This window comes from Oncorhynchus keta, chromosome 35 (assembly GCF_023373465.1).
Source record: "Oncorhynchus keta strain PuntledgeMale-10-30-2019 chromosome 35, Oket_V2, whole genome shotgun sequence".
NCBI classification, from domain to species: Eukaryota; Metazoa; Chordata; class Actinopteri; order Salmoniformes; family Salmonidae; genus Oncorhynchus; species Oncorhynchus keta.
The window spans coordinates 32643534-32655105 of NC_068455.1; the positions used below are offsets into that span (position 1 = coordinate 32643534).

At 42.3% G+C, this 11572-nt stretch overlaps 1 protein-coding gene across 1 annotated transcript; it reads left to right on the forward strand.

The window, feature by feature from the left end:
* Nucleotides 1–93: 93 nt before the first annotated feature.
* LOC118368355 (adenylosuccinate synthetase isozyme 1 C-like) lies at nucleotides 94–8859 on the forward strand. Its single transcript, XM_035752393.2, has 13 exons — nucleotides 94–356; nucleotides 1918–2020; nucleotides 2121–2183; nucleotides 2279–2329; nucleotides 2473–2539; nucleotides 2951–3058; nucleotides 3226–3307; nucleotides 3395–3521; nucleotides 3645–3799; nucleotides 5208–5332; nucleotides 5492–5589; nucleotides 5749–5898; nucleotides 6306–8859. Exons 1-13 carry the CDS (start codon nucleotides 159–161, stop codon nucleotides 6356–6358), a joined length of 1380 nt encoding a protein of 459 aa, XP_035608286.1. The 5' UTR covers nucleotides 94–158; the 3' UTR covers nucleotides 6359–8859.
* The last annotated feature ends 2713 nt before the right edge of the window (nucleotides 8860–11572 follow it).

An 11572-nucleotide genomic window follows, 5' to 3' on the forward strand; every position in this document is an offset into this window, starting at 1 on the left:
ATGGAAACGTGGACTTGGGCGACAGTGCTGCCAGGCGCGGTTCGAGATCTGCCTACTGCGTTCGTGCGTCCTGCTCTGACATCATGGAGACACTGATATGGCAATGCTACTGTTAGAAACATTCTAGTCTGTTTCAGACAGACCGCCTAAGCAACATCATGTCTTTGAGCTGGTCAGCAAAAGACCACAAGAGTTCTACAAATTCCCCCTCCAACCCTACCCAAGGGCTGAAGCGGCCACGGAATGACACAGGGAACAAAGTGACTGTGGTGCTCGGTGCGCAATGGGGAGATGAAGGCAAAGGAAAAGTCGTCGATTTACTGGCGACTCAGTCTGACCTTGTTTGCAGATGTCAGGTAATATCGTGTGCATATAATGCGATATTAATGTAACCTTGACATGCTTGAACTGACAACTTAGAACGCATTTTGATTGTGTGAAATTCATGACGTGTCTTTAGAAAAGTAATGTCTCAACATACCTGAATCGGTGACTGTCAGTGTACTTTACAACCGTATGACAGGTGTGTGGCAGGCATTGGAAAAACCTTGAAATAGCTTACTGTTGTTTTTATTTTGTTCAGTGGAGTGATGTTTCAGAACGTTTTTTGGCACGTAAATGTTTCATGTGATGTCCTCAGTAGGCTATAATGGAATTTAGGATACATCTTGTTTTCTATTTTATCAATACAGGATATTAGTTTAAATGTCATTTTGACTAATTCAAACATGTATTTAGAAAACAGGGTGATATCTGACCTATAGTAAACTGCTCAAATAGACCAAAGTACAAACAATATGGAAAAACTATAACTATTTCTTACAAATTACAAAAGTCTAAAATCACACAGTAATGACAGGGAAAGGTAGCATAAGATCACAATTGGATCAATACTCATATTATTACAAAGGTGTATTAACATAAAGAGGGTGTTATAACTAGGTCACCCTACACTCTTAGTAAAAAGGGATACAAAAGGATTCTGTGGCTGTCCCCATAGAAGAACCCTTTTTGGTTCCAGGTAGAACTATTTTGAGTTCCATGTAGAACCTTCTGTGGAAAGGGTTCTACCTGGAACCAAAATGGGTTCTTCAAATGGTGCTCCTATATTGGGACAGCCGGAGAACCCTTTTTGGTTCTAGATAGCACCTTTTCTCCTATGAGACTAACCTGAATGAAAATTATGTCAATAATCAATCAAATGTATTTTATAAAGCAGTCTTTACCTCAGCAGTCACAAAGTGCTTATACGTAAAGCCAGCCTAAAACCCCAAAGAGTATGCAATGCAGATGTAGAAGCAGAGTGGCTAGGAAAAACTCCATAGAAAGGCAGGAACCTAAGAAGAAAACTTGAGGAGCCAGGTTTCGAGGGGTGGTGTGAGAGAGAGAGAGACTCATAGGCAAAGTTTCTCGTTGGCCAGCAAGGAAAAACTAAACTTGCTCAGAAGTAAGATTTTGGGACACTTGCAGTGTAAAGGCCATTACACAGTTGTGTTGTACTCTCCATTGACAGCAAGTCACATCACTGAGCACTCTGTGTACTCAGCCAGCCCCACCCACTGCTGGTGAAGGGTCACATTCCCAGGGTGACTTGACATGTGAGAAGGCCAGGTCTTAGCCAGGGGGCAAGGAGTGGAGAGTCTGGCAGCCAAGTATGTTAAAATAGTTGGTAGGGGGGTAGCTTGGTGACAGGGGAGGGGGCTTAGACTCTATTATCCACTGATTCAGATAGGATGATGAATTTGCTCTGGATGTATGGCCAGTGGATGTCCTGGCTGTTTTATGTCCACATTTTGCTATCCCATTACAAGTAACAGCCATTAATCAACTCAATAACTGTCCTTTTGTGATATCATGCCACTAGACTTTGTTGAAAGTGCCTGAATTTCCAAACACAATCTTGTTTTGATCTTCCAGGGTGGTAACAATGCAGGCCACACAGTGGTAGTAGAAGGCACAGAGTATGACTTCCACCTTCTCCCCAGTGGCATTATCAACCCCAAAAGCATATGTGTCATTGGTGAGTGTTTCTATCTTTATTACCATTTCCACTGGGAATGGTGACCCCAATGGGAAACTGTCTATATGTGCTTATTTATCCAGCATATGGTCCATTGTAGGTAATGGCGTAGTCATACACCTACCAGGCTTGTTTGAGGAAGCGGAGAAGAATGAGAAGAAAGGTAAATCAAGTATTTTTAGAAAAACAGTCAATACTGTAATTGTCAAGTTCGAGGAAACCATTACAGTAATTTTTTATTCTCCTTTCTCTGACCAGGTCTCAAAGGTTGGGAGAAGAGACTAATTGTCTCTGACAGAGCTCACCTCGGTATGTTTGTATTTTTCTGGTTTCACAAATGAAGCAAAGATTATATGTGCTATTTTAGTCATGTGTGTTTATCTGCATAATGTATATCTTTGTATTGTGCTTAGAGAAAGGATGACATTTATTTTGCTTTGATTTTTCGACAGTGTTTGATTTCCACCAGGTTGTGGATGGAATTCAGGAGACCCAGCGACAAGCAACAGAGGGAAAGATGTAAGGGTAGGGAAGGCAATGGTTGCTTACATAGGGGACGGGAATACAATGAGTCACTGTCAATAGAGACTTCAGTCAAGTGGAAGGTAATCTAGCGGTTAGAGTGTTGGGCCAGTAACCGAAAGGTCGCTAGTTGAATCTCGAGCCGTCAAGGTTAACAATCTGTCGATGTGCCCTTGAGCATTGATAATGGCTGACTCTGGCCTTGACCCCACTTTCAGGGGGAGATGGGATATGCAAAAACACATTTCCAATTCACTCGTGCATATTAATACACACTTGTACATGTGTGAAATAGGACAAATAAGCACCCACCAAATTATTATTATAATCCCTTCCACAGCTGATGAAAAATTGCAGATTCTATTTTGTAATCCCCTCAGCTAAAACAGGTGTTTTTCCTCATGACAGTATTGGAACGACCAAGAAAGGCATTGGACCCACCTATACCAGCAAAGCATCTCGCATTGGACTGCGTGTCTGTGACCTTCTGGGAGACTTTAAAGAGTTCTCTACCAAGTATGCTTACTGACAGACAGGACACAGTATAAACATCTAAACCTCACATACAACAAACATTTTGAGAGTCCAACATTGTGTCTCTCTTGAGACTTTTCTCTTGAACTAAATTGACCCACTGAAGTGAGCAGTAATAGACTTTGAGATGATTTGGGGATTTCTTTCAGATTCAAGAACCTTGTCGCACAGTACCAGTCCATGTACTCATCCCTGACAGTTGATACTGATACTCAGCTGAAAAAACTGAAGGTATGTGGTAAATCCCCTCTGAATGAATAGTCATGGGCTACAGATATATTAGATCTATGAGATTGTTGTTTGTCTTGTATTGTGCAGGAGTATGGAGAGAGGTTGCGGCCGATGGTGCGGGATGGAGTCTACTACATGTATGAGGCTCTTCATGGACCCCCAAAGAAAATTCTGGTGGAAGGGGCCAATGCTGCCCTCCTCGACATTGACTTTGGTAAGACATGTCATAGTCCCATTGAGGATCGTGCCAATGATGAGATGGACAGGGAAGTTTGATGGTTAAATGGACAACTCATCTCTATGTAAGTTTAAGTCCCTATTTCTCTCTTCCCTTTAGGCACATATCCTTTTGTGACCTCATCAAACTGCACTGTTGGTGGGGCATGCACTGGTCTTGGCATCCCTCCCCTGAATATTGGTGAAGTGTATGGTGTATCAAAGGCCTACACCACCAGGGTAGGAATTGGTGCCTTCCCCACAGAACAGCTCAATGTAAGATCTCTTTCATCTACCTGGACATTTCTGACTCTTGCCTTACAGTAGCATCTCCTTACTGAGAGTAACGATTCAAGGGGAACAGCCAGAGCAAGACTTGAACCAGTGACCTTGAGTGAGAGTGTCCACTATCACCTATGCCATAAAGGTGAAGGCCTCTTAGCAGAGGTTATACTGCATTTTGCAGTTTGATATTTACCGACTAAGTCACTCTCTTGCAGTTTCTTTAGACATGTTGTTTTCTTTTGAGGTACAAGTAGAGTTGGATATGTATAGTAAGCCTAGTGTTTAAGGTCACATGACCCTCACAAGCCTGGTCTCAAAATGCGCTGCCTCTGTGGCCAGCTCTCAGATTGTGTGAGAGGTCTGTTAAAACACTATTTAGCTCTAATGCTGATCACATGTTCAAGGCCTAAATTTAGGCCAGAGTCAGGGTTCAAGATAGATTTACTGTCTGGTCTGGGGTTATGTTACCTAACATGAGAACTGCCCATGGAACTGCTGTTCAACATATTTCAGCTTGATCCCTCACTCCAACTGTAAATCTATTGGTTTATTAAGCATTTTATAACATTTTATTAATAAAACCATTAGGATTAGTACACAAAAATGACTATTGATTAACCAAGTGATCTTGACACAGTGGAGCGGGTCGAGAGTTTCAAGTTCCTTAGTGTCCACATCACCAACGAATTATCATGGTCCAAACACACCAAGACAGTCGTGAAGAGGGCATGACAAAACCTTTTCCCCCTCTGGAGACTGAAAAGATTTGTCATGGGTTCTCAGATCCTCAAAAGGTTCTTCAGCTGCACCATCGAGAGTGTCCTGACCGATTGCATCACCGCATGGTATGGCAATTGCTTGGCATCTGACCGCAAGACGCTACAGAGGGTAGTGCGTACAACCCAGTACATAACTGGGGCCAAGCTTCCTGCCATCCATGACCTATATGTTATGTAGTGTCAGAGGAAAGCCCATATAATTGTCAGAGACTCCAGTCACCCAAGTCATAGACTGTTTTCTCTGCTACCACACGGCAAGCGGTACCGGAGCGCTAAGTCTATGACCAAAAGGCTCCTTAACAGCTTCTACCCCCAAGCCATAAGACTAATGAACAATTAATCAAATGGCCACCAGACTAATACACTTCACCCCTACCTACATGTACAAATTACCTCAACTAACCTGTACCCCCGCACACTGACTCGGTACCGGTACCCCCTGTATATGGCCTCATTATTTATTTATTTGGTAAATATTTTCTCAACTCTTCTTGGAACTGCACTGTTGGTTAAGGGCTTGTAAGTAAGCATTTCATGGTACGCTCTACACTTGTTGTATTAGGCACATGTGACAAATACAGTTTGATTTGATTCTAGATAACTGAGTCTATTTTGTGCAGCCAACAGGTGAGCTGTTGCAGACGAGAGGTCATGAGGTGGGCGTGACAACGGGCAGGAAACGTCGCTGTGGCTGGCTGGACCTGGTCATCCTGAGATACGCCCACATGATCAATGGCTTCACTGCGTGAGCGGATAGGACTAAAATATCACCCCCTATGAAGTCTTTATCTGACTGGTTCAATGTACTGTCGCTGCCTGTGAATGCTAGTCTGAATGTAATTCATGTAGTAGTTTTCCTCTCTTTTCTCAAATGTGTTAAACAAATAACATTGTTTCCTAACAGCATTGCTTTGACAAAACTTGACATCCTTGATGTGCTGGATGAGATCAAAGTAGGAGTGGCCTACAAAATCAATGGCAAAAGAATTCCCCATTTCCCAGGTATGCTCTCTACATTCAACTGTATTGATTGATTAAGAAGTAGGCCTACTTGTACCAGACTAGGCCAACACTGTAAAAGAGACATTCATTAAGTATTATCTCGACAAACATTTGATTTCTCTTCGGATTATTAATTATCGTCTACCTTCATTCACATAGCTAACATGGAGCTGTTGCACAAAGTGGAGGTAGAGTATGAGACCTTCCCAGGCTGGAAGAGTGATACATCTGCAGCCAGGAAGTGGAATGATCTCCCCCAGAAGGCTCAGAACTACATCCGCTTTGTGGAGAACCACATTGGAGTACCCAGTAAGTTACATGCAGGATACAGGGAGTTCCTGCTGACAGCAGGCTAGTCTTCAGTAGGGCACAAACTGAAAACAAAAATAAGCCTTCTTATTGAACAAATAGGCATATAGGCCATAGTAGTATCTCCTCCATTTCACCACATTTCAAAATATTTTCTTCAGTGGAATGCCTACTGAAGGTGACCCAGTTTTACCAGCTACAACCATACCACAGTCCAGCATACTGACCACTGAATGGGAACCTGAAGAGCCTTGGTACAGGGACATGGCTTCAATGTGCCAGTGGGGGGCAGTATTGGCTATATTATAACATGTATCCAATTCTGAAAGAATGATACTAGTCCAGTGTAAAGGTTTTTGGGATTTGTGAGTGTTTTTTGACATGTCCTTTGTAATTTCTCTCTACAGTTAAGTGGGTCGGCGTCGGAAAGTCCAGAGAGTGCATGATCCAGATGTTCTAGAGACTTTTCCTTTTCTCTCCCCAAGATGGATGCACATGGATGGACAAGATGTGGCTTGATGTGACATATGTTTACAACCCTCAAACTATCTAATATTCTGTAGAACCTGTTGCCAACAGATACGTGTAGCCTTGAAACAATGTTGAGTGGAAATGTTGGTAACTTTACATCTATCTGTGTTGCATCAGTAAATTGCCTTGTCATGTCTGCCAGAAAGTCCTGCAGTATGACTGAGCCATGTGTAAATATTACCTTGTGCCACACAACAACCCTGAAAGAAAAAAACACACCCAATAACTTTTCCTCCTGAGTAATGTTAACTGCCTTATGTTTTTGGTCTTCTTTAGGGATGGATCCAAATCTACATAATGTGTACCTGGAGAAAATGGGGGAGGGTAATGCTTTTTCAATTTCAGTCAAGGGGAGGGCTTTGTATTTTTTTTAAATCTAGTCCAGGGAAGGGTCATGTAATTTGTAATTGATGAAATGTCTTATATTTCTCAAGTGTTTTAGAATGAGTTGCTTGTTAGGCTATATATATATCGATGTGTGCCCGATGCCGCCCCTCAAACCTGATTCTCCGCTTTGGGCGCAATATCAAGTGCGTCTATAGGCTATTTAGTGTGGTCTCAATCAAAAGATCCATAGCTTATTGGCTATAGGCTATGAATTGCATGCTCGGAGAAGCACAGAGCAAAGTTATATTTTTAAGAAAGCTGCTGGGATGGTGTAAATGAAACTAGGCTGCATTACACACTGCAATGGGTTTTTCCACCCTGAGCCCCGGCCTGCTCTGCTCTTGCTGATCAAAAACGTCTTTGTGTGCTGCCTAACCAATGGCTGTTCAGTGTAGGACTATGGTGGCAGTTTAAAAGGAGAGTCAAAGGTCTCTTGCAAACAGAATATATATATATTTTTATATTAGGCCTAGTCCAAACAATGCACTATCTTGCGTGCAGACTAGCTTATAACCTATGTTCTGTTCAGCTTGAGAAGGAGAGCTTGAAGATGAGGAGGACCGGAGGTCAACTTTGATAGCTTGCTACTACTATATATGGGGATATCATTGGTAGTTGTTTAGTTTCTTTGACGTTCAGACCCTGATGTGTAACCTTATATAGTCAAGGAGACAAAAAAATGACTTTGCTTGGGAAGAAATGTAATTCTGTCACTATCAATTAAGCTATTCACTTTCTGTACAATATAAGATATTTAATCCCAGACAGTTTTTAGGGAAGAGTAGGCAGCAGTAAATATGACATGTTTCTGTGTCTGTAGGCTTACTCTCTCTTGGGTGGAAATTTAGGCCTAACTTTTGAAGGTGCAATGGTCTGATTGCTGCTGACCTGGTCTCGGAGCATTTCGTATTATTCTGTACGTAAATCTGAGACACTCCATTTCGTATGATATGTTACGTTTCGTATGGTATGTATTAATTTGCTAGGCTTGCGGTTAGGCTTACGGTCTGGGTTAACTTTAGGAGTTAGGTCAAATGGTTAGGGTTAGGGGAAAGGTTAGCTAAAGGGTCAAGGGACAGGTTGGTTAACATGCTGAGTAGTTACAAAGTTGCTAATTGGGTAAAATTGTCAGTGTTGAGATTCAAACTCACAACCTTTGGATTACTAGACGTTCGGGTTATAAGCCTACCCAACCACCCTAATTTCATTTTTGCCGTAACTAACCATCTGTTTTTTGTAACCATACCGAACATAAAATATCATACCAATTTGTGTGTCTCGGGTTTACGTTTACTATGTTATGTTTAGACTACAAGACCAGGCTGCAACTTGATGTCTCAGATTTTATTATTTGCAAACAGGGACAGTTTCGTTGTAAACATTATAAAATGATCACATAGGCTTAGCTCTCTGTCCATTCTTAGCCTATAATTTTGGTAATTTGTGTGTATTAAAAAAAAATTCTGCTAATGTGTAAAATGATGTAAAATTGCATGACATTTTTTATAAAAGGCCATTTTTATTCTCTGACTTGCAAGTAAGATGACAGATTCATGCAATGTGTTCACTATGAAGGGGATCTTTCCACCCCTTCTCTTGTCTAAACGGTGGTCTGCGAACCCACAACCTTCTGGCATGCAAGCCCTGTACGCTATCAAATTTCCTGTGTTGCTATGTAAGACTTACAGGAGGAAGAACATTTTCTAATCATGGATATCTAAGGTGCTGGTCTGTCCAAGCGTGAGGGTAAATGGTAGACATGTTTTCAGCCATCCACTTTATGTTTGAATTATTATTTGGGGTTTAGGGGAGGGTCACTTTTTTTTTCAAGTGTTCAGGTAGAGTTAAGGGAGGGCCATCGATTGTCATTTCAGAGCGGTTTGATTTATTTCCATGTAACCCTTATTAAAAATAAAGTTCACTCCCTTACACATTTATTACACCCGCAGACACCATATATTTTGTATCACCAAGTTGTCTGTTTGCATAATAAACAAGTTCAGGAGTGAAAGAGTGCAATAAAAAATTGGAATCCTTGTTAAAGATGCAGTCCGGGATCTTAAGCACTGACAAATTTGGAACATATTGTATGATCTTAAGAATTGCACACAAAAAAGGATGCAACATATCATGAGAAATGGACGACATATGCTGTGTTCTTAACCAAGTGGGAAGTGGGAATTTACCGCTTATACAGTAGATTAAAGACTAAATCAAATCACATTTTATTGGTTGGGTACACATACACTACATGACCAAAGATATGTGGACACCTGCTCTTCGAACATCTCATTCCAAAATCATGGGCTTTAATTTGGGGAAGGCTTTCCACTAGATTTTGGAACATTGCTGCGGGGATTTGCTTCCATTCAGCCTCAAAAGTATTAGTGAGGTCGGCACTGATGTTGGGCAATTAGGCCTAGCTCGCAGTTGGAGTTACAATTCATCCCAAAGGTGTTCGACGGGGTTGAGGTCAGGGCTCTGTGCAGATCAGTCAAATTCTTCCACAACAATATTGACAAACCACTTCTGTATGGACCTTGCTTTGTGCACGGAGCATTATCATGCTGAAACAGGAAAGGGCCTTCCCAAAACTGTTGCCACAAAGTTGGAAGCACAGAATCATCTAGCATGTCATTGTATGCTGTAGCATTACGTTTTCCCTTCACTGGAACTAAGGGGCCTAGACCGAACCATGAAATACAGCCTCAGACCATTATTTATCATCCACCAAACTTTACAGTTGGCACTTTGCATTCAGGCAAATAGCGTTCTCCTGGCATCCGTCAAACCCAGATTCTGCAAGATGGTGAAGCATGATTCATCACTCCAGAGAAGCGTTTCCACTGCTCCAGAGTCCAATGGCGGCAAGCTTTACACAAGTCCAGCCGACGCTTGCCATTGCGCATGGTGACCTTAGGCTTGTGTCCGGCTTCTCGTGCATGGAGCTCCCGACGAAGTTGCCTCCAGAGGCAGTTTGGAACTCGGTAGGGAGTGTTGCAACCGAGGACAGATGATTTTTATGCACTGTGTTTCTGCACTCAGTCCCATTCTGAGAGTTTATGCGGCCTACCACTTCGCGGCTGAGCCGTTGTTGCTCCTAGATGTTTCCACTTCACAATGACAGCACTTAAAGTTGACCAGGGAAGCTCTAGTAGGGCAGAAATTGGACGAACTGACTTGTTGGAAAGGTGGCATCAAATGATGGTTCCACATTGAAAGTCACTGAGCTCTTCTATAAGGCCATTCTACTGCCAATATTTGTCTATGGAGATTACACGGCTGTGTGCTCAATTTAAGGAGTGTCCACATACTTTTTTATATATAGTGTATTTGCAGATGTTATCGCAGGTGCAGCAAAATGCCTGTTTTTAGCTCCAACAATGCAGTAATACAGTAATAGATGGATAAAACCCATTCTGACAGTGCAGCAATGTCTAACAAGTAATATCTAACAATTTCACAACAAATACCCAATACACACAAATCTAAGTAAAGGAATGGAATTAAGAATATATAAATATATGGACGAGCAATGTCAAAGCGTCATAAACTAAGATGCAGTAGATAGTATAGAATACAGCATATACATATGAGATGAGTAATGCAAGATATGTAAACATTATTAAAGTGACATTATTAAGGTGACTAGTGGCCAATGATTTCAAGTGTGTGTATGTAGGCAGTAGCCTCTCTGTGCTAGTGATGACTATTCAACCGTCTGATGGCCTTGAGATAGAAGCTGTTTTTCTGTCTCTAGGTCCCAGCTTTGATGCACCTGTACTGACCTCGCCTTCTGGATGATGGCAGGGTGAACAGGCAGTGGCTCGGGTGGTTGTTGTCCTTGATGATATTTTTGGCCTTCCTGTGACATTGGGTGCTGTAGGTGTCCTGGAGGGCAGGTAGTTTTCCCTCGGTGATCCGTTGTGCAGACCACACCACCCTCTGGAGAGCCATGCGGTTGTGGGCAGTGCAGTTTCTGTCCCAGGTGTTGATGCAGCCTGACAGGATGCTCTCAAGTGTGCATCTGTAAAAGTTTGTGAGGGTTTTAGGTGGCAAGCCAAATTTCACAATCATCCACAATCATCTCTTTTGTTTGGTTGACGTTGAGTGAGAGGACACCACACTTTCCCCACACTACACTCCCAGTGGCCTCACCTCCTCCCTGCAGGCTGTCTAGTTGTTGTTGGTAATCAAGCCTACTACTGTTGTGTCATCTGCAAACTTGATGATTGAGTTTGAGGCGTGCATGGCCACACAATCATGAGTGAACAGGGTGGGGTTGAACACGCACCCTTGTGGGGCCTCAGTTTTGAGGATCAGGGAAGTGGAGGTGTTGTTTTCTACCTTTACCACCTGGGGGCGGCCCGTCAGGAAGTCCAGGACCCAATTGCACAGGGCGGGATCCAGATCCTTGATATATGTCCTATTATTGCGTCTGTGAGCGTACTGAAACCATGTACATTTTGAGGTAGTCCATTTTCTTATTTTACTACTTCTATGAGTTTGTAAACAAACTGAAAAACTGTTGTTTGAAGAGGTGTGAAGCCAAGCATGGTGATTTACTGCCACCTACAGTTATGGAATGTTTGCTCATGAGTATAATTCATTGGCTGAACCCTTCTTGATAACCCGGATTGAATTATTTGATCCTTCTTTCAACAATAGGATGTCCCACCCAGTTGACTTCTTTAAAATGGTGAAACCCTTAATGGCAACATCCATACCAAAACGGGTTTTATCCAACTACAGTCCT

What these genes read in the sequence shown, in the direction of transcription:
- LOC118368355 (XM_035752393.2), top strand. Translation starts at nt 159, where the DNA reads ATGTCTTTGAGCTGGTCAGCAAAAGACCACAAGAGTTCTACAAATTCC. An exon ending in CTCTGACAGAGCTCACCTCG is followed by an intron (nt 2,330 to 2,472) that starts GTATGTTTGTAT and finishes ATTTTTCGACAG; the next exon opens with TGTTTGATTTCCACCAGGTT. An exon ending in CCTCCTCGACATTGACTTTG is followed by an intron (nt 3,522 to 3,644) that starts GTAAGACATGTC and finishes TCTTCCCTTTAG; the next exon opens with GCACATATCCTTTTGTGACC.